Here is a 21404-nt window from a genome sequence, read left to right on the forward strand (position 1 = left end):
CGATGTAGACTGCATCTCCTCATCTTCACACCAACACATTTACCTTCCATCTCTTTCAGAGCCAAACGGAGGAGCGTTTGCCCAGGAAATATTCTGCACTCTCTGGCAACTGGATGGGAAGAAGGAGAATCTTTGACCTTGGAAAATGAAGATGTTGTTGCCATGGGAACTGTTAATCCTTCTGTCACTCAAAGAGTGCCTTGCTGGTGAGATGCCAATTGAAGTCGCCTTTTTATAACACACACCTAATATGAATACAGTGGATCTCGAGCAAGGAAGGGCTTCCCTTTTCTTAATGCATGTTTATGTTACTATTGCACATCAAACCGAAAGATAGAAACCTCAAAAATCACATATTAGTTTTGCTTGTGGGTAAAATCTTGATCCATTTTGTTCATTAAAATCAGTGTTTAGACTGTTTAGTAGGAAATAGTAAAACTTTTGTGCATCACCATATTGACATTTTGATAATAGCGCTAAGCCACAATCAGAGTTCATATTTTCCTTTCAGAGCACCTCAGACTCATGATGTGAATCATTGTTAAGAGTAACATTTGAAAAGAGACTTGCATCCGATGCAGGACTCACTGTCTCTTGTCTTTTTATGCCTCGCTGTTTTATTATGCAATTTTCTTGCTTTATGTCCAGCTGCTGCCACTTCCATGAATTGTGGCAGAGCACTGTAAAAATCCATACTAACTCTTTCCTCAACACTCAATTATTCTGTGCCTCTTCCCCAGCAGCACAGGTTCGCAGTGTGCTGAGATGCTCTTTGAGAAAAGCAGATGAGCATTAGACTTTATTTTCCTAATACCTGCATGAGTTACAGCTAAGGCATTAAAATCTCGCTAAGAGCTCTGAACATGGCAACCTGCGAAGCGTAGAGATTTAATGTTGACAGTCACTTTTGAAGAATATACTGTATACTCAACTCAAGCCAACCGTTTACAAGGCATCAAGGAATACATTTAAATTTATACAGCATATGGAGTGGGGTCTATTGTATTGTTATTTATGCTTGCATTCCCATTGATTTAGAGCCTCGACTCAAGTCAGCATTTTCACCGAGGCGCATAATGTAGTCTGCAGTCACAGAGCAGAGAATAGAGGGTTATGCACATGTCATTGCACGCTATACTCTACATACATACGCTCACTACGGAGCGCACATTCACTTGCATTCCCAGGAAATCTAATTAAGATTAATTTGTATGTGTGTGTTCATGTGTGCTGGTGGTCAGTCCAGTTGGCGTGTTTTCAGGGCAGGTCTGTTCGCGAGCATAAACTCAAACCAACCCAATCGTTTCCCAGGTGAAATAGCCCCGCTATTAAAGGTTCATTAATTTGTTTAATTTAAAGGACACCACAAACAGGGTAAAAAAATGAAGCACTTCCCTCAGAGGTTGGGGAAACAAGGCCCTTACCAGAGGCAAAGACTCCCACTCTCATTAGGATGATGGTGATGATGGTGTGGGAGGGAGCGCTTTTTGTCCTAGTCAAGGTTAAAGACTGTATTATAAAAGAAAAGCACCTCATCCTTTCAAGAGCACCAAAAGACAAATGGACAATTTTTTTCCCCCGGAGCAGCGCTGCCGTGCAGCTTGGGCGTATGACACACGTGGTCGGAGGAAAGGGAGGGCGAGTGCCACAGTGTGGCCGCGTGCATCTGCTAAAGAAACGATAGATTTCACGGGACTAATTAGTGCAATATCAGTTAATTACTCCTGTGTATTGATAGTTTGGCTGGAGGAAACCAAAACAACAAGCTTGACAGAGCAGACATGCATGCTCAGACAACATGTATACAGCTTTGCATGCGCTCTTCTAATTAGATTATAAGCAGAATGGGACACTACTTTGATTACTGCGGCTCTCGTGTAAACATCTTAACCAAGTCATCCTACTTGCATTAAAACAAAGATGAAATAAAACATAATTCAATTAGCCAGCTGGGTTACTTGTCCATCTTTCTAATTATTCTCGACATGTAATTCAGCTTAAACTGGATTCTGTGTTTTGCTTTTCTGTACTTTCATGTATTTGTTGTCTTTTGGCATTTTAATAAAAAAAATGTTTTCCCATCAATGTGCACTCAACGGCCTCCAAAGACGGAGCAAAAACATGTTAGAAATGTTTGCAATAATCACAAGCTCAACACTCTCGTTTATATTTGGACTATTGATTCAATACTTTGTAGAAGCTGCTTTGCCAGAAGTCATAGTTTCAGCTGTGCTTGGGAAATGTTTGCCATCTTTCACAATGTGTGTGATATCATTAGGAGGAAGTTAGCTAGTCAGGGATTTCCAGGAAAAGAGTTTCTGCCACTTAAACTGAAAAAGATGCTTAAAATTGTTGTTTGACTCTGATTTTTATGATATGCTACTTTGTCAGCTTGAGACCAGAAGTGGCTAAAATACATTTTGTCGGCTAAATTTTCGGCACTAAACTATTCATCCAATTTTCATGAAATCAGAACAAATTGGAATTTTTGAAGTATCAAATTTCAAATCAAAAGGAAAGGAAATCTGTAATGCTGCGAGGTAAAGTAACATGTTTTTTAAAGCATATGAAAATACTCCTCAATAAATTTTATTTCCTTTCACAGTACACTGTTGAAAGCATTGTGACACATAGAAGTAGCACCAGCGAAATACATATCATATATACCTGTATACCTGAAGCTGAGAACCACTGAAAACATGTTGACCAATGATATGATTACTAATGATGATGCATTTTGTTTCTTCTTGTTCTTCTTCTTCTTATTATTATTATTAGTAGTAGTAGTAGTAGTAGTAGTAGTAATGGTAGTAGTAACATTTCATCATTATTTCAGCTGCTACAACAAAATAAAATCTCAAATATGGGATAAATAAAGTATTTCTCATCATCATTTCATCATCAGACTTTGCCACTGGTGTGCTGTGTGTAAAACATGTTTTTATATAGATACATGGATTCACCTTTCTGGCCAACACCCATCTCTCCTGGTCTAGGTCTACAAAGACTCCATCTTTCCCGAGGACACTGCTTTCCTTGGAATAATCAAAGCTTTAGAAGTAGATTTACACCCTTTCTATGATCTAAGTCCTACCACACTTTCATCAGGGAGAGAGAGAGAGAGAGAAGTGTGTGTGAGAGAGAGGTTTTCTGGACTCAGGCTTTATCTTCACGTTCAGCGTGACTCGTGATCTCATATAAACACAGATGTGTGCCTTTCTAAACTCTATTTCCAGTCAGGTCAGCTTGTCAGAAGTTGAGTTTGTATCACAGTTTGAACAGTCCAAACATTTGTTAGCATGAGTATTTAAGTGTATGAAAGACCCACATGTGTTAGTGTGTGGGTGAGCTATTTTTTGCAGCAATAATTAGTTGAAATGTTTTCTTTGAATTGTTGTAGTAAAAGATTGCTTAAGATTGTCAGCCATGTGTTACTCAAATGTATTTATGTGCTGCACAGATTTACGATCATAACTGTGGATGTGTAAGAATGAGGACAGGAGAGGAGGAAGAAAAACTCAGTCAGTTAGCCAAAATGCTTGAGGGTTATCTTTGGTTAATTGCTCTTTCATCATAATGTATTATCTGCCTCATGACATGTGCACAAGAGCGTTTATTAAATGCAGGATCTGCTCAAGGAGCCATGTTGGCAGCTAATTACAATAGGTGTTAAGTTCACACACAGTTTTCTGAGCAATGAGTGCTTTTTTTTTCATTGTATTTTTCTTATTTTTTTTCTCTCTCTGCAGAGACTACACGCCATGGTCCCGTCTTCACCCAGGAGCCTAGCGACAGTATTTTCCCAATGAGCACTGATGATAAGCAGGTGTTTATTAACTGCAAAGCAAAAGGGAACCCACCTCCGCTTTATAGGTGAGTGGTTTGACAGCTTTTTGTTTATCTACATAGTGAGACTACAGCGTGTGGGATCAAATTTACAGAACCCATTTATATTTTAATGCAGTCGTTCACTATAAGTATTTGTGTTTAGTCATTGGTGTCCTTGTGCGATGCTTTCTGGAAAAGTAGGAAAGCTACATGTTCTTGGCCAGCATCACTTTTCATTGATGGTGCCAATGCTTCAGTCTTCATCAGTCTGTCTGTACAGGTGGAAGGTAGATGGAAGAGACATAAACACGGACTCAGATCTAAACTACAGCCTTGTAGAGGGGAACCTGCTGATCAGTAACCCTCATGTCATCAATCACGGGGGAGTGTATCAGTGCATTGCCACCAACACATTCGGGACTGTCGTCAGCAGGGAGGCAAAAGTCCAGTTTGCATGTGAGTTGATTCTGATTTTTTTTAAAATATGCATATACTGTCACAGCACTGAAAAAAAATCCCACTCTCCCACCCCATTTTGACTCGGTGTGATATTATGTGTGACTCAACGGAATGCAAAACAGTTAGAGTGGGGCTGCGACCGATGATTAATTCCATTTATCTCTATTATAATTTCCCTGGTTAATCATTTGATTTATTTGGTCTTTAAAATGTCAGGAGATCGTGAAAAATCCCAGAACACAATATTTTATTCGTCAGGCCAGGTGTTTAAACCCCAGAAGTATTCTGTATTCTGTTCTGGGCAAGACCATGATACTGGACAGAGATAATGGTTGTTTTTGGCTGTTTTGCCTTATTTGAATGGTAAGATATTCAGAAATATTGAAATCTGATCCCAGTTTTTATACTCATGTTACTCTTAATGCTTTGCTAGTAAATCTTGTTAGATGACAGTTGTGATGTCCCTCTAAGTGTTCCATATAAAATATATTTACATCCAGTACAATATTATCAATATAGCATATTGTAAGCTTTGTGGTCATTAAACAGCTATTTCAGACCCACAGAAGCTTCTCTGATGAGAAGTTCATCATGTTTAATCTGCCAACACCTAAGTATGGCCATAAGCCAACTGTTGTGGTGCACTGCTAACAAGGTGTGTAGCCTCTGCAGGTCCAGCGTGGACGACCAGGGGAAAACTAAGCAATGAAACGGAGTTAGATTAAAAAAGAATTAGCTGTGAAATGAACAAATTCAAGTTTGCTGATGTAATTGTTCTGGCCTTTGTTTGCAAAGTTGTTTTTTAATAATTAATCACTGATAAAAACTGTGTGTAAAGAACCCACGGCAGACCTGACGACACATACATGCTTTTCAGCATTAACTTTTATTTACACACTCGGTTGCTGTTCACAGACACACACGGCTGCAGTTTCCTAGCTCAGCCGAACATTCCAACAACAACACTCAAAACAGGAACCAGTACAGATTTTAAGACGGGACATGATTGCGAATGCCGTGCTGGGAAGGCGCACGCACCTGCACGGCATCCGCAGTTATGTCCAGACCACGCCCCGCCACATTGTGGAGTGTGAGCTTCTCTTTGTTGTAGAGGTAAGTCATGCCCAAAGAAGTTTAACAAAAGTACTGGATGAAGGCGGCTCATATTCACTCACTAATTAAAACTGTGGTTGGCAACCCCCCTACGACCAGATTTATGGCAACTCTTACCTTTTATATTAGAAACAAATAGTGATGTAGTTGCTACAGGACTGATAGCTGCTCGAAAACCTTGCTGTTAAAGCCCGTTGGTAAATAACTGAGTTGATTCAACTGTTGCAAAGAGGTGTGTAGCAGACGAGTTGAGCTCATCAGCGCAGACTGACTCTGTTTCACTGCAGTCGGACCGTGATTGTTAGAGGCCAGGTTGCCTTACACCATGCAACCTGTGTCCCCTTGTGGTTGAAAGTGATTGTCCAGAGGCTGAGGGTGTTGTAAGCTCAACTTCTGGTTGACCAGTTGGTCGCTGCAGCTACATGCAGAAAAATCACCAGGCAAGCACAGATTTTTGCCATCATTTTTTTTCTGTAGTGTGACTGAGCATAAAAGAAGCAACCAAAAAAGAAACAACTTGGTGCCCTTACTATATTTCCACTGGATAGGGTAAAGTATTGCCAGAAAAAGAGCTGTTTACTTGTTTAGCTACTGAGATTGCCAGTCTTGTTTTTGTCTAACACTTCCTGTTTTGGTCAAACAGTGCATTTCTTGTTTGCCTTCTTTAGTGGTTTTTAAAACCTAATTAATGCACAGCATCAATTTTTTTTCTGTTGTTTTTGAAACCTGGAAAAAAAAATCACATGTCAAAAGTAAATGCAACAAAAAACAAAAAGTAGTGTTACACGGATGACAGCAGTTACAGTAAGTGTGTTACCTCTGCACACTAGTCTGCAGCTCTGATGGAATGCATGAAGGAATGAAGCCTGCACGTCTTGATTTGGAGGGACTTTTAATCAGTTGATTTCTGGTTTGACAACCGCTGATATTTGCTTGCTCCCCTCCCGGGACTTGATGGTATTTCTCTGACGGTGGAATTGATATGTCTCCCCACTGCTTATTGTCTCACGCAGCACAGCAGCATTTAATTAAAGGTGAAAGTAATCTCTAAAGCGCGATTGGAGAGGAGCATTTTGGTGTACCCTCTGCCTGGTCTCTAGTGCATGCCATGATATGAACAGGGGGCTGTTGGGTTTGACTTGTAAGCGATATGAACAAACTGGGAAATGTTGTGCAGGATTAAAACGCCCTTCCCCCGGATGCCGCCCGCACGTAAAAGAAGTTATTACAGCTGTCAGACCCTGAAAAGTTATTGATGTGTTTTGCGCTCAACAGTTCTGCAGAACTTCAGCAGCAAGACGAGGAACACGGTGTCGGTGAGAGAGGGTCAGGCCGTGGTTCTGCTCTGTGGACCCCCGCCCCATTACGGAGGTACAGCGCACCTTCCTGACTCTTTGTCTGCTGTGCTTTCACACTCCTGCTTGCCTCAGCAATCTTTATTGTTCCCTTACTCTGCTGCTTATTATCTCGCTGTAACACTGCGGCGTCTTCTTTGTTTTTATGCCTTCCCACTTTCTCTTTCTGCAGCTCTTCCCTCAGAACCGTGACATACTGTTTTCCACTCACTTCTCCTTATCTGTCAGACAGGGAACTTTTTATGATCAGCTGCAGCTCTACCTGCCTAGACCCATGCCTTCATCTATAGTTCATAGCCTCATACTTCTTAACCTTGAGCTCACTTTTCTTGCCCATATGATCTGTGACCATGCTGTCATCTATAAAGTCTCCAGTGCTCCACTTCCCCGACTGTCATTTTTTTTTTTTCCTGGATGTGGGCAGGTTATCTGTTGGGTAATAAAGGCTGCCGGTGGCTGGTGCGGCCGCGGGAGCATTTATCCCGCGGCACAGCAGTGAGTCGGCTCATGTGTCTGTGTGCTACTGATTAGCAGACCCTCAAAGTGGTCCACACTCCTGCAGCCATTCGATGCCCACCAGCACAATTTCACGCCAGCATACCAGCCTTTCTCCGCTCTCTGTTTCCAACTGAATCCTGCTGCCACGTGGGAATCCACACTTTAGCAATTTGCCCTCCAGCATTCCCTCCCTTCCTGTTTAAAAAAAAATAACAACAAAAAACCCCTCAATTTCTTTATTTTTCCTCTTAAATGAAGCATAGTGAAACATTTGATGGGATTTGTACGATGTGATAACGCCACAGTAGCTGGAGGTGTTTTTAAAATGGAACAAAAATGTTGGGAAACAGAGTGTTTTTTCCCCTCCACCTTTAGATAATGTTAAAGCTTCTTTAATACTTGTTGATGCACCACTTGAGGAATACACTGATGCACCTTATTAAAAAAGGAGACATTTGAAGCTTTTCAGAGCAATCAATAGGTAAGTGGCCTAAAAGGAGCTGCTCTGTGAGTTAAACTCTGTCAGAGGACATGAGATTATGTGCCTGCAAGTCCTCTGTTGCTGTGAGACTGCAGCTCTTCAACAGACCCACTCTCTGATAGTCTCTAATCATGAAAGGTCTGTCAGTTACTGCCCTGACTTTCCTTGTAATGATTTTAATTCACAGCTTTCCCTGAAGGAAAGCAAGTGGGACTTTTTTCTTTCTCTCTTTTTTTTTTTACCATCTGCCCAGTCAAAAGGGCTGACTGCAGAATGTCATGTGTCTGATACGGGCGGGCTGCACTAATAGCAAAGTTCATTCGGCATTCCCTGCAGACTCTTCTCACTCTTCTTAGCTCTCTTTCGCTTTTCTTTGCACTTTGCACTCATACATTGGCCTGTTTATCAGTCCTTTCTGTGTTTTTTAAATTTGTTTCAGAAGTGTAGAATAATTTTTTATAAAGTTAGAGACTAATAACCATAAGTGTTGTTGCCATATTCCACATGCTCAACAGATAAGGCAGGAACAATGAAGCCATCTAAAATAACCCGAAACTCTGCGTTCACATCAAAAAATGCTCCAAGATAATAAAATATGATCCTCCAGTGTTTTTATAACACATAACATAGAACTCTAACCAACTCTGTACATTTTTGATAGCTAGAGGGTTGACCAATATTGCCAAAAAAAGTCCCAGTGCTGGGTTCAACTTTTATCCAACCTGCATTCTTCTGCTGGAGTCCCCTGTGATGACAGCCTCGCTGAGCAACCCAATGATCCGAGTCAAAACAGAGAGGCTATTCTTTTGCTGTATGTGTCAGCGCAACCTTAGCCCATCTCTCAGTGCTTCCCATGTTACCTAACCTTTCTGCAGCACCCAGTCCCATGTCGCTTCAAGCCTAGTGAAGGCACAAAGCTTTAAAAAATAACACACAAATGTAAACTTTCAGTTAAAAAGCAGAAAAATAGTCAGGTGGGCGCTGGAGTATTTCAGACAGCTGCAAATTTGTTGTTTGGGGGAGCGACTCAAAATAAACGATAGTGCCCAAATTTATGATAATAAAGGAAGAAAAATGGCTCAATTATTTATTAAATTAAATTAAAAATGTCCAAAAAGTTCCTATTTTTTTCTCAAAAAGAACATTCTTGATGACTTATTATTGTTGTTGTCACCACATATACTATAAAAATGCTCAACCATAAGTTTGTGCGTCAACATCCTAGCAGGTCAGCTGATCTTAACTTGGCTTAACTAAAAACACTTTGAACTCTTATGTGCTTTGAAGTCATCTTGTATTTGTTCAACAGAGAAATAAAATAGATTTCTCATTTCCTGATAAACTACATAGAGTGAACGTGTTGGTCCACACCTTTTAATAATTAATTATTATAGTGCTTAAAAGTGGCCAATCCCATGCTGACTCAATAAGTGCAGAACTCCAAATCTCCTGTGGCATTAATATCAGCACCAAAACTGTGTGCCGGGAGCTTTGCAGCATGGGTGTCCATGGCCGAGCAGCTCCCACACTGTAAGTGTAATGTGTGGGTGGGCCTGTACTTTTGTCCTTAAATTATCTATGTATGTGTTATGTATTTATGGTCTTGCTGTTCTGGGAATTTTGGAAATGTGACTGGAGAGTTTATTTCTTTTGCGCCTCACTATCTGCATTTCATGTCCTGTTCCCATTATTCCAGAGATCAAATATTCATGGGTTTTCAATGGACAGCGCAGCTTCCTGCAGCAGGATGCTCGTCGTTTCATTTCTCAGAAGACGGGAAACTTGTACATAGCCAAAGTTGAAGCATCGGATGCGGGGAACTACACATGCGCAGTGAGAAACATGATGACCAACTCAACAGTGTTCAGCTCTCCAACCCCAGTGGTGGTGCGGAGGGACGGTGAGCATCACCATCACCAGTCTGCCTTGTGGTTATCAGTCTATGAGATAAATCACTTGTCTTGAGTGCAATAGTGGTTTTGCTTTTATGTCAAAGTGATCTTTTTTTCACCATCTCAAAACCTCCGAACTACCTGTCACCTGCGCCACAGCCCTTGCCCTTCTTTTGCGTTTTAAATGATATGATTTTCCTTTTATGCCTTGTGCAGTGGTGATGGGAGAATACGAGCCAAAGATCGAGGTTCAGTTTCCTGACACCCTTCATGTCTCCAAAGGATCGTCAGTGAAACTGGAATGCTTTGCCTTAGGAAAGTAAGTGGCACAACACAGTCCACTGGAATATTTGCAGAGCAGCGTCCTCAATTACTATCAAACATGGCAGCAGCAGTCTTTCTGGTCGTGGTGGAGCAGGGGAATGTGGCCTGCGTGACCTCTTTGTGTTTGACCTCCGCAGCCCTGTGCCTTCCATCTCATGGAGAAGAGCTGATGGAAATCCACTCCCTGGCAAGATTAAAATCAACCACTCCAGCGGGGTTCTGGAAATTCCATATTTTCGCCCAGAGGATGCCGGCATGTACGAGTGTGTAGCCGAAAACAGCAGAGGACGAAATGTTGCCAGAGGGCAACTTATATTCCACAGTAAGGAAGGAAGAACATTTTGCTTCTTGCTTATCCGAGTCTACTAATAACCTTTTTTTTCTTTTTCAGTAATATTTAGACCTTCAGTCAGAGCTATAATTATTGGAAAACAGCCCTTTATTCAAGCATTATTTTTTCTAATGTTTGTTCTAATGGAAGGATAATAAGCGTGATAATTTGAAGTCATGTGTCCTTATTGTACCTGCTTTTTAGGATCATTGCAGTGGAAGCAGTGTGAATTGCCTGCAGTGTAATAAATATTTTCAAATTAGAAAATATGATTCCCAGTATCTCAGGACAAATTTACCATCTCTGAATATGACTGTCAAATTCAAATATTTAGAGGGGTCATTTGTAGATCACAGGAAATCCCTGCCGTCTGCGAATATTCACAGTCGACTTCTAAAAGCAGAGAGAGGAGTCAGTGTCTCACCTGCTCCTGTCTGCCATACGTGCAGATAAGAAAGTAGGAAAGATGGATATCAGTGTCTGAACTAGATTCAGGATCCTTTGTTTTATGTAGACCTTGTGTACATGCAGCGTGGATTCTGAGGTGTCTGGTTTTGACATCAGTAGTGCTAAAGATTAAGCCGTGAATGGCTGTTGACACAAAGCGGCAGTAACGCCGGGCAGGTTTGTTTATGCAGCACATTTCACATGAATGCAGTTCAAGGTGCTTCACAGTATGAATTCAAAAGGAGATGGAGATGGCATTGAAACACTGTCACATTAAAACATAAAAAGAACAAATTCAATAGAGTTTTTTTTTAATTTAAAAGAAATCAGAGGGTCAAAAGTAGAACTAACTAGAGCTTAAAGTTAAGTGTAAAGAAGGAAGTTTTTAACCAGTACTTAAAAGTAGTAGTGAGCAAGAGCTTAAAGCTTCTTAAAGTTAAAAGTAACTAAATACTGCACATCTGACGCTGAAAGTATGACTTTCAGACAAGCCCTGCATGAACAGCTGGTTCACTCCTATGATGCCAAATACTGGTATCACCTGTCTCAGAGATACACAAGGTTATGGCAACAGCACAGAGAGGTTTCCATCCCATTACAAATGTAAATGAATTATATTTAAACATGCTGCTAAAGAGCCATTTTTAATGTGCTGGGTTAATGTAGTAAATAGAGATATGATATCCTAAACTAAACCACAATCTTTTCTGAAAACCAAAGTGCAATTTAGTGCCTAACCCTTACTAAGTAGTGTTAGTGCTAAATCACAACCAGACTGAGAGTGAAGGTGAAAAGACACAAATCAAATTAAACTAAGCAGTGATCAGTTCATAATTATCCAATCTACAAGTATATTATAAAAACACACACTTGCTGTAGGTATACCTATTCTGGTATAGGTTAGAATAGTATTGTTTTATATTTATATCAATCAATCAATCAAATCATTATTTTGGACTTATGGGCAACAAGTGTTCATGCAAATAGCAAAACAGATGAACATGAAATCAAAGAAAGCCATCATATTCACATGGAAAATAATGTTGCCCATTTCCCAGTCGGCCTACAAAGGAACCAAATTCTTATTCATTTCCTATCCTTATGTAGCTCATCTTATATATCTAATTGGATTATAAAATCTAATGTATACAATCATTCATACAGTCATTACGAATCTCTTTGGGTGCTTTTTGAAGTTGATCTCTTTCTGGGTTTTTCAGATTGGTTACATTAATGATTCCACTGATTGGCCATGTTGTACATAACTTGAAACTCTTTACTGTTGGTTGGCAAAGAGAATCAGTGCCATACAGTATATAACATAAGAAAGATTAGGTCCTATCTGACAGAGAGAGCTGCTCTCTTCGTACAGAGGTGTCATCTTTCACCGTAATGCTGTAATGGCAGAGCTGTCAGTAGGCACAGTAAAACCTCTGCAAATGGTCCAAACCTGTGGCAGCATGTCAAGTCTACAATCACCCAAAGACAGCTTAGGCAATACTACCTTTTCTTTTACTTGCCACTCCTTATCTGTTGCCAGCAGCAACATGTCAAGTCACTAATGAAGTCAAGTCACTAATTCCTGCCTAGGAGAGATCAGAAAAGACCAGAAGTGTGAACTCTGGTCTAGTGTGCCTTCTCCTTCACTACAATCACGTGAATGACTTAGAATGAGTAATCAAACTGGATTTTGTCTTCCCAAAAACCTTTTTTGGCAGTAGTTCTTCATCTAAAATTAATTAATTAATTAAATTACCATATTTGTCACATCAGGATTGATTTTTGTAGAACGACACTTTTACAAATATATGCAATTAATTTTTGAATTCATAGGATATATTCATAACCATTTGTCTTTCTGTAGGTGCTGAACATCTACAGTGGGTCCAGACACTGAAAGATGCCCATATGGCCATCGATGCTAACCTGCAGTGGGAATGTAAAGCCATTGGCAAACCTAGGCCTACGTACAGATGGTTGAAGAATGGTCAGTCACTAAAAGCAGAGGTAAGATGTATGAGTGAGTACGAGTACTGCAAGTTTCAAAATCATTAAAAAGGATAATTGACATTTTCTTTCAATTTTTTTTATTGTTTAGGAGAGGATCCATTTGGAAGCTGGCAGACTGACCATACCCAAGATTAGTCTGTCAGACTCTGGGATGTATCAGTGTGTGGCAGAGAATGAGCATGGATCTGTGTATGCCAGTGCTGAGCTCAAGGTTGTAGGTAAGCAGTCGTGTTTGCCCTGTTTCATTTACAAGAGGCAAGGAAAAGATATGCTGTCTGTACATCGTGCTGTCACTGGAATTAAAATGCTCCCTGTTTGAAAGTGAATAAATAAGTAGAAACCAGCTAAACTAGCGCCTCACTGTGCCGCGGCGTTGCACGTTTATTTCCATAATTATTTCCTACAATGAGCCAGTCTGGTGGTAAAATATAATTTCCGTAATTGCTGGTGATGCACTTGACATTTTGGCTGATGCACAGCTGTTGCACCTCGACAAAGCGAGACAAATGGCATCAACACGGGTCTCTTCCTCAGCCTCGCCGCCTGACTTCACCCGGCGCCCCGTGAAGAAGTCCACGGTGATCCAGAGGGGGGGTGAGGTGGTGTTAGAGTGTCGCCCCCACGCTTCTCCCAGGGCCACAGTCTCCTGGTGGAGAGAGGGGGGGATGCACCTGAAGGACAGTGAGAGGTAGGGTATTATAAGCACCGCTGCACAACCCACTGAAGGCATTAATTTCCAGTACCGATTGTTATTTATGCCTTGGCTCAAGGGGACTTTGGAATCAGTGTTGCATAAAACTTCCTCGTTGGTCAAAGAATGTGTTTTTTTTAGATAGACACCTTATTCCCTCGGATATGGATGTTGGTTTTCTGCTGACACTGCTGCTGTTTGCTGCCTGTACCAAGGAGGCCATGACACCGAGCCTTATCAGTTTTGCAATGCACAGGAAGGAGAGCACTGTATGATTTAGCTGTTTGAAACTTCAAAGCGTCCGGTGTCGCCGCAGTTTTACAGCTCTTCAAAGCCGGGGAAAAAAAGTAGAACAGAGATCCTGTTGGGAGTTTTTCCGTGTGAAAGCCAAAGAGAAAAACAATCTGACTCCATCTTTCAGTGAAACGCCACCTCAGGCGACATGACAGGCCGCGCCGTGTCATGATTGAAGGTCTGAGGCGACACATGTGAGCTAAAAGAACCCGTTTGCTGTTGCACCCAGCCTCAGCAGAAGCTAATCCACACAGGATGAACCAAGCAAGAGTTCAAGCACAGTATGAGGTCTGCTTTCATTAAACGCTGGGTGTAAAAGAAAGGGACATGAAAGGTCATGTAGTGATGGCTAGATAACTGGTAGACAGGCTACAATAAGGGCAGACAAATTATTTCCCAGGAAACTTCACAGCAGTTTAACAGTTGTCAACAATGACTGAAAATCACTTTCCTTACTCACTTTTGAGCTGCGCCTAAGTGCAGCTCCCACTGTTGACAATATGATGTTATCTTAATCACATAATATTGGAGTATTTTGGATCCTTCTTTTTTTTTTTTGATGGGAGTAAAAAGCAGCATTGGCACATTGGGTGTATCCGTCTTTGGGCCATTGTTCAGCATACCCATACATCATCCGACTTGAAACTGAAAGCATGTCTTTTCTGTAAAACACCGTCCAAAAGGCTTCTCGGTCTCACGCTGTATAATTAACTTAATGGCTTCAATTTTGTGTTAGTGCCTTGCCTCCTAAAGCTACCACTGCTTCAGTGGCTTACAACACCTTAGCATCAAGCGAGGCTTTGAAATAAGAAAAGGTTTGGCAGTAAGTTGAATTTTTAATTGTATTCTAAACTTGGAGCTCTGAGGTCATTTTGGTAATAACGCATTAAAATTTGCCATCAAAGGAACAGAGGCTTTCTTGTATTGATGTCACAATGAGGCTGCATTACCAACTGTTAGTCGGCCTCTTTATTAAAGGGAAAATGTTTATAGTGCTGTTACCTAGAATTTCTTTATAAAAAAGAAAGATGATATTTGAAAATTGAAGTAAGTTGGCAGTTTAACCAAATAGAATAATGTATGGAGAAATAGTATGATTTAACATTTATCCTTTATAAATATGAATAACTTAATATATAATAAATCTCAGTAGCCAGCTCCTACTATCATAGTCCTATGTGTTGTGGTAATTTGTGCAATTCTTTGTAAATATATTTGAGTTTGGGTTCCTGTTTAGCTTTTACTGTTATTCTAGCATTTGAACTTTTTGATTGTTGTTGGTTCGAGTTTTGAACTCTGATTTGATCTCATTGTCATTCTAGCAGTCTGAGTAGTTTTCATGCTTGTTTGGTTTGTTTAGATTGTCTTACAGGTCGATATACATTGGATTTTGTTCTGTATTTTTTTACTATTACAGGTGTTATTAAAGGAGACCTGTTATGCTTTTCCTTACTTTCTGTCATCTTTATACTTTTACAATGAAAGATGCTCATATTAAAACAGGCCTAAAATATTAAATAATGAGGTTATCGTATGTGTAATTCCAACGGACCAATGAGTGCTCTGCTCATTACTCTCTGTGATGTCAATCATACATATTAGGAATATTCCTGAGAAGGTCATGTAGGGCACACGGCTCCGTCTGTGAGCACAGAGCACCCACCTGTAGTTCAAACCTTCTGTTTGTGAAACACAGCCAATCAGAAGACATTTGGCTTATATGAATGGAACTAAAACAGTTTTCTTCATAACAGCTGATACAATGAGGGGCTTCACCACCATCCCTTATAATATAAATTATGGCTGTTTCATCATGGCTGGTGTTTTCATGTAACAGGTCCAGACTGCATCTGCTATTAAAATGCTAGCTGTCACAGTTTTACAAAGTGTGGCACCATCTCTGAAAGACCAGCTATGATTAAAAGGGATGCAGCATAATTTGCCTTCTGTTGCTGAATTGGTTTTACAGCAGCAGCGCTCATAGTGTAATAAGACTTTTTATTCACCCTGTAGTTTACAGTTTTGGTCATGTAAAAATAAAGATGTTGAATTTTAATCAGCATGGTGATAGGTACAAGGACACTTGTTGTATTTCAAAAGTGTGAGATGTGTCTGTGATTCATATAGCTCGAGATTGTTCTTTTTCCCCGAGGGGAAAAAAAAAACATGAGCCTATTTTTTCCCTCCCCCCTTTTTAAATCAAGGACTTTTAGAATTTGCAGAGAATTCTGACTGCTCTGCCTGCATTTTCACTAGAAATGACATATGTGCTACAAGTGAAAGCTTCACAGGTGGAGGGCTTTCTCAAAAGGTCATTTCCTTTTTTATTATTGTCCTTGTTATTGCTAATGTCACTCATGCACACGGCATCACAAAAAGCGGTCTCTTCATCTGCGGAAATTTTAATTGGTAGGTTGTAAGCTAACCCCAAAGACCCCACCTACAGGCACAAGACTGTAGGATTCCCATTTATACATGCTTGAAAATATTCTTCCTTAGTTAGTGGGCTCATGCTTTTTAATACTCAATAACCTTACATCAGCAACTTAACAGCTCACCACTGCAAATTTAATACTTATCTGGATCAACTTTAAGATGGCTTTAACCATTAACACATAAATATGTTCTTAAAAATAAAAAAAACTTTTCATAGTCTTAACCCAATGCATGTGTTTACTGTTGAACTGATTTTTGTGGCAGTAGAAGTCTCACTTGGTTTGCACACTAAGTTCATTTTGCACATTAAGCTCCTTTGTACATCATTTTACATTGACAACTGCATACCTCACTTGTCTTCATTTACTTATTTTGTACTTATTTATTTCTCTTTCACTGTTTTTTACCCTTATTTTTACCTTATTTACCTTAATATGTTGTCTTATTTTTATCCTTATTTATCTTTTTCCTTCAACCCTACCTAACTTGGCATTTGTGTATGGACTGCAAAGGAAGAATTTCATTGCACAGAGAAATGCTATTTCTTCTGTACACATGACAATAAACACTTTGAATAAAAATAAATAAAGAAATAAAATAAGAAATTAGAAACATGTAAGTCATACATTCCTATGGCTATAAATAGAAAATGAAAACGCATTTAACTTGTCTTACTTGACTGGAAACCTTCTTGTACATTACATCAAGGTCCTCGACATGATTATTTGTAAGTCCAAAATGTAGATCCCAAAAAAGACACATACTGGTGCATTTTCTTCTAGTGCATTTCCTCAGTCTGATCTAGCTTTTCAGGCAGTGTTCAGTTAAACATAAAAAAGGATATCAAGTCTACTCTTGTATTTTTCTCATTTTACTGTTGTACGTTGTGTATGTATCTGTCTTGTGTTGCCTTTGGAAAGTCCTGGGTTCAAATTCTCCTCAGTCTTTGTCCACTCCTATGATACTACTACTGCTAACACTACTACAAATAATAATAATATAGAAAAGAAATGAATGGGTGCCCTTGGAACCAGTTTTGCAGCTTTTTTTTAATTGTCCATTTTTGTACTGTTTAAGGTGCTAAAGTTGTCACCTCAGGTTATAGACTGGTCTCTGTAAGGTACAAACCACAAGCCAATACTTACAAGTAACTCCTGTCAAGGGCATAACAGCAGTTCTTCAGTGACAAGCTGTTGTAGCCCTGAAAGCACAAAAAGAGTGTATCTTAGAAGAGCTGTCCATTCTCCTTGGAAAATTTGTATTCAAAGAAACCAGCAATGGATTTTTAATACATTTCCTTCATATTATACCACATCAAAAACAAAGTGCGAGATACTTGAAAGTCAAAGTACACTGGTTTGAGTATCAAATTGTCTGTTTCTATCAAGAAGAACATTCTAGATGCTAAAAAGTAAATCTGACCAAAGTGCTGTTTATTTCGCAGAGTGACTATATTTTTTAGATTTTATTTCCACGCCGATTATCGCATGCTTCCTCTTTCTTTCCTCCCTGCTCCCGCTCCAATCATTATGTACAACCACATTTCCATAGGCTTTCCTTAGCTCTGCAGACCTGCCTCAACATGCGACCAGTGGGATTGATTATTTATCATATTTTCCATGGGCCGGTCTTGGAAAGGAAGAAAATTACCCAGGCAGCACATTTGAACAAGAATAGAAATTCACAGCTCGGAACGCAGTTTGTCTACAAAGTAGATAGTTCTTTACGTTTCTATTTGTTTTTGCAGCTCATTGCTCCTCGGGTCATGTTCTCAGTGTGCCTCCATCACTCAGTGTTTGATATTTTTGTCAATAAATCAGCGCAAAGCACCCTGTGTCAGACATGCTCCCTGGGTCTCAGCTTGGCCCGAGCGAATACATATTTATTCTTGGAAGCCAATATGAAATTGTTTGATTTTTTTGAGCTGGCTGCTCACAGTGTTTCTGTTTGATTTACTGAATCCAAAGGTCACAACAGGAGAGCATTATCTGCCTCGTTTATGCGTGTGTTTCTGTGATTTCCGACTTCTCTGTTATCAGCCGAGGTGGCAAAATAAAATTCCAGGGCGTAATGTAAAGTAATATAAGCAAAGGTGTATATTAATGTCAGCCTGAATAACTTGAAAATATTTATTTTTTCATCCACTCATTTTATCGTTAAAGGTTGATTTGCTTATTAAAATGTTTCTGAGTCTTTCCCCCACGAGTGAGCAGAGAAGATCGAGCAGATAAAAATGTTTATATACTCAGCTGAATCATCTTCAGCTATTACGCACTCTTGAAGCAATTAGCGCAATGAGCTTATTTGGCCTCGATTTCCCCTTTCAAGCAAAATACAGGTTACCCTACCTTGTCATTGACAGCTCTTAGGAAGAAATACCTGCAGACTCTAAAACTCATCATGCCGATATAATCTCTTTTTTTTGGTCAGGCCACTTGTAACACTAGCCCATGAATCACTCAAACATAAAAAGGACATCCTACTCATAGACTGACCGGTGTTGTGTCTGCAAATGACAGATAACTTAGCAAAGAGACCGTTTTAAATAGTAGTATATTCAGGTACTTTGTCACTGGCAGACAAAGTTCTCAGTGTCTGTCAAGAATGGGGAAAAAAGGCTGAGGTTCATCAAAATTAGTAGTAACAGGTCTTGTGGAGGGAGGAATCCAAATTTGAAATTGTCATATGTGTACGTATGTATACATTATTGATCCACATGAGGAAATTCCTCTCTGCATTTAACCCATTCACTCAGTGAAGCAGTGGGCAACCACCAATCCAGCACCCGGGGAGCAGTGTGTAGGGATGGTACCTTGCTCAGGGGTACCTCGGGGTAGCCGTTCAGTGGATTCAAACCCCCAACCTTCTGATCATGGGGGCACCACTCTACCTTCTGAGCTATCCCTGCCCTGTTGGTTCAAACAGAGGAGGCCAGAAGAGAGACAGAGAACAGTGAGTGCCTACAGCCATCTGTAAAACATGGTGGAGGCTCTGTCATGGTTTGGAGCCATATTTCAGCCAGCGGTGTTGGACACGTTGTCTCGAATAGTCCTTGAATATTTCTTGATCTTGAAAACTTTGATTGGCAATGATCCCAAACACACTGCCAATGCAGTAAAAACACAAAAAGTCCAGAGCCCTGTCCTGAACATTACTGAAGCAGTAATGAAACCTAGAGAGCTATTCCTGAAGACTATTTAAGGAATAGTCTTGCCTAAGAGAGTTCAGCTTGTGTGAAATAATAAAGGGTCTCATACCAAATATTGACTTTGAGCCTTATGAGAATTGAACAAACTCTGTTTTTGCCTTATATATTGTATTTCAGTGTACTATGCCTACGCTTATGCCAATAATTCATGCATCTAGTTCCCATTTTCCTGGTGAAATGAAAATAAAATTGGGGTCAGTTCAAGGCATCTGCACAGTACTATATATGATTTTGTATGACATATTAAATATATATATGTTTTTCTTTTTTTTTTTAATGTAATAATTCCCCAATCACAGCCCCCAAAAGAAGCCCCTCTTCCTCACCTTTATTGACCACAGAGAGCTCCTGTATCAAAGGAAAATGTAGTTCACAAAAGTAAGTCACCAGCTGTTTCGCTCATACAACAAGGCCATCATTCCTCTGTGTAACCGTTAGTCATGTTTTTGTCTAGCTCTCTAATCAGACTGCCAGCCTAATGCTTTTTTCAAGGCGAGATTCTTGTATATCACCATATTATTGCATTTCAGAAATGCTTATAGCATGCTGATATAATCGTCGCATGTTGTAGAGCGATAAGGCTGCAGGTAAAGATCCCTCTCTACAGCGCTGCTCCCCTCGCCCTATCACCGTCCCGCCCGGCCCCGGTGGCCTGTTGTGTGTCCAATTAATATGTGCATTTAAGCTATTGTGCTGTCAATACTGTGCTGACCCTACAGCAAATCTGTTCTGCTTCAGCTAAGATAATTGTTATCTTTTGAAGCGTGCAAATAGATTTTTGGAATAGATTCTAAAGCCTTCATTCAAAAAGAATTAAATGGAGAAAGAAAAAAGAGAGAAAGTTCAAATGGTTTGAGAAATGAAATCTTATCACAGCCAGAGCTAGTCCCTTTGATTCCTGACATCATTGTTCATTCAGTTAATTACTGAAGAAGTCATAAAGAAATGGGCTATTTTCAGTTTTGTCTCTCTCCTCAGACGGACCATCATGGAGGATGGAACTCTTCGTATCACCAATATCTCCAAATCGGATGGAGGCAGGTACACATGTGTGGCCAGAAACCGTTTTGGTACTTCCAGCAGCACAGGGACACTGGTGGTAAAAGGTATTCTTTTCTATTTTTTGTACCTTCTAAGCCAAGGGTTTAAACTTTTGTTAGAGGGAAAAAAAATAGTAGCTCAAGCATGAAATGGATAATGAAATATATAGCCGTTTTATGTTCCTGCCGCTTTGACAGACATATAAGTCATCCGAGGTTTTGTCAGCTCTGAGTTATTGTTCATGTAGCAGAGTGGGGCAAACCACTGACGTCTATAGCTGTGAGTGAAGAATATTTTCATTTAATTTTAAAAGAGCTCCTGTAGCATTTTCAGATTTGGGGTTGTTAAATGATGATTATTATGGAGACCGAGAGTGAGAGAGTCATTTTATTTCTTTCTAGTTGACACTGTGATTGCAGCGACTTTAATTATTCATTACTGAGTTATGGGCGGCTTTTGCTTTTTAAGTGAAGTTATTTAAGGTCGCTTAATTACAGTGCTAGACCAAAATCTGTCTCGTGATTCTGGGCAAAATAAGCTTCATTACCTTATTCATTTGGCTGCTAGCGACACCGTGCTGCATATAGTAACAAGTCAATGTGTTTTTCTCCCCAAGAGCCCACAAAGATCATAGTTCCACCCTTGAGCTTGGATGCCAGCGTGGGACAGAGCATCGTGTTGCCCTGTGAGGTGTCCAGTGATTCGTCCCTGAGCCCCATCTTCAAGTGGTTTTTCAACGGCAAAGCTATCGACTTCAACAGACAGGAGCACTTTGAGATGATTGGAGGAGTATGTATACATAAGAAATGAATACAAAGTGTGAGTGATACAGTACGATGATTAGCTTTTTTGCTTTACGTTTGATAAAAATACACCACGTTTGTATCTGTCACAAACATGGTGGATCCAGTAAAATCCAAATCAATTTCAAACATACAGTGGAAGGAATAATTATTTGATCCCTGAATTTGTAAGTTTTCTGACTTTTGAAGATGG

General features: G+C 40.0%; 1 protein-coding gene across 1 annotated transcript in view; it reads left to right on the forward strand.

The window, feature by feature from the left end:
* Positions 1 to 21404, forward strand: part of LOC134627251 (contactin-4) — a 130201-nt gene that overhangs the window by 73897 nt on the left and 34900 nt on the right. Inside the window, exons 3-14 of the mRNA XM_063473207.1 lie at positions 60 to 206; positions 3750 to 3873; positions 4109 to 4284; positions 6676 to 6771; positions 9431 to 9634; positions 9843 to 9945; positions 10088 to 10272; positions 12593 to 12735; positions 12827 to 12956; positions 13273 to 13426; positions 20346 to 20473; positions 21025 to 21197. Of these exons, the coding sequence (XP_063329277.1) occupies positions 146 to 206; positions 3750 to 3873; positions 4109 to 4284; positions 6676 to 6771; positions 9431 to 9634; positions 9843 to 9945; positions 10088 to 10272; positions 12593 to 12735; positions 12827 to 12956; positions 13273 to 13426; positions 20346 to 20473; positions 21025 to 21197 (1677 nt within the window). The 5' untranslated portion in view covers positions 60 to 145. The remainder of the gene's footprint in view (positions 1 to 59; positions 207 to 3749; positions 3874 to 4108; positions 4285 to 6675; positions 6772 to 9430; positions 9635 to 9842; positions 9946 to 10087; positions 10273 to 12592; positions 12736 to 12826; positions 12957 to 13272; positions 13427 to 20345; positions 20474 to 21024; positions 21198 to 21404) is intronic.

The sequence above is a fragment of the Pelmatolapia mariae genome, linkage group LG5 (assembly GCF_036321145.2).
Source record: "Pelmatolapia mariae isolate MD_Pm_ZW linkage group LG5, Pm_UMD_F_2, whole genome shotgun sequence".
NCBI classification, from domain to species: domain Eukaryota; kingdom Metazoa; phylum Chordata; class Actinopteri; order Cichliformes; family Cichlidae; genus Pelmatolapia; species Pelmatolapia mariae.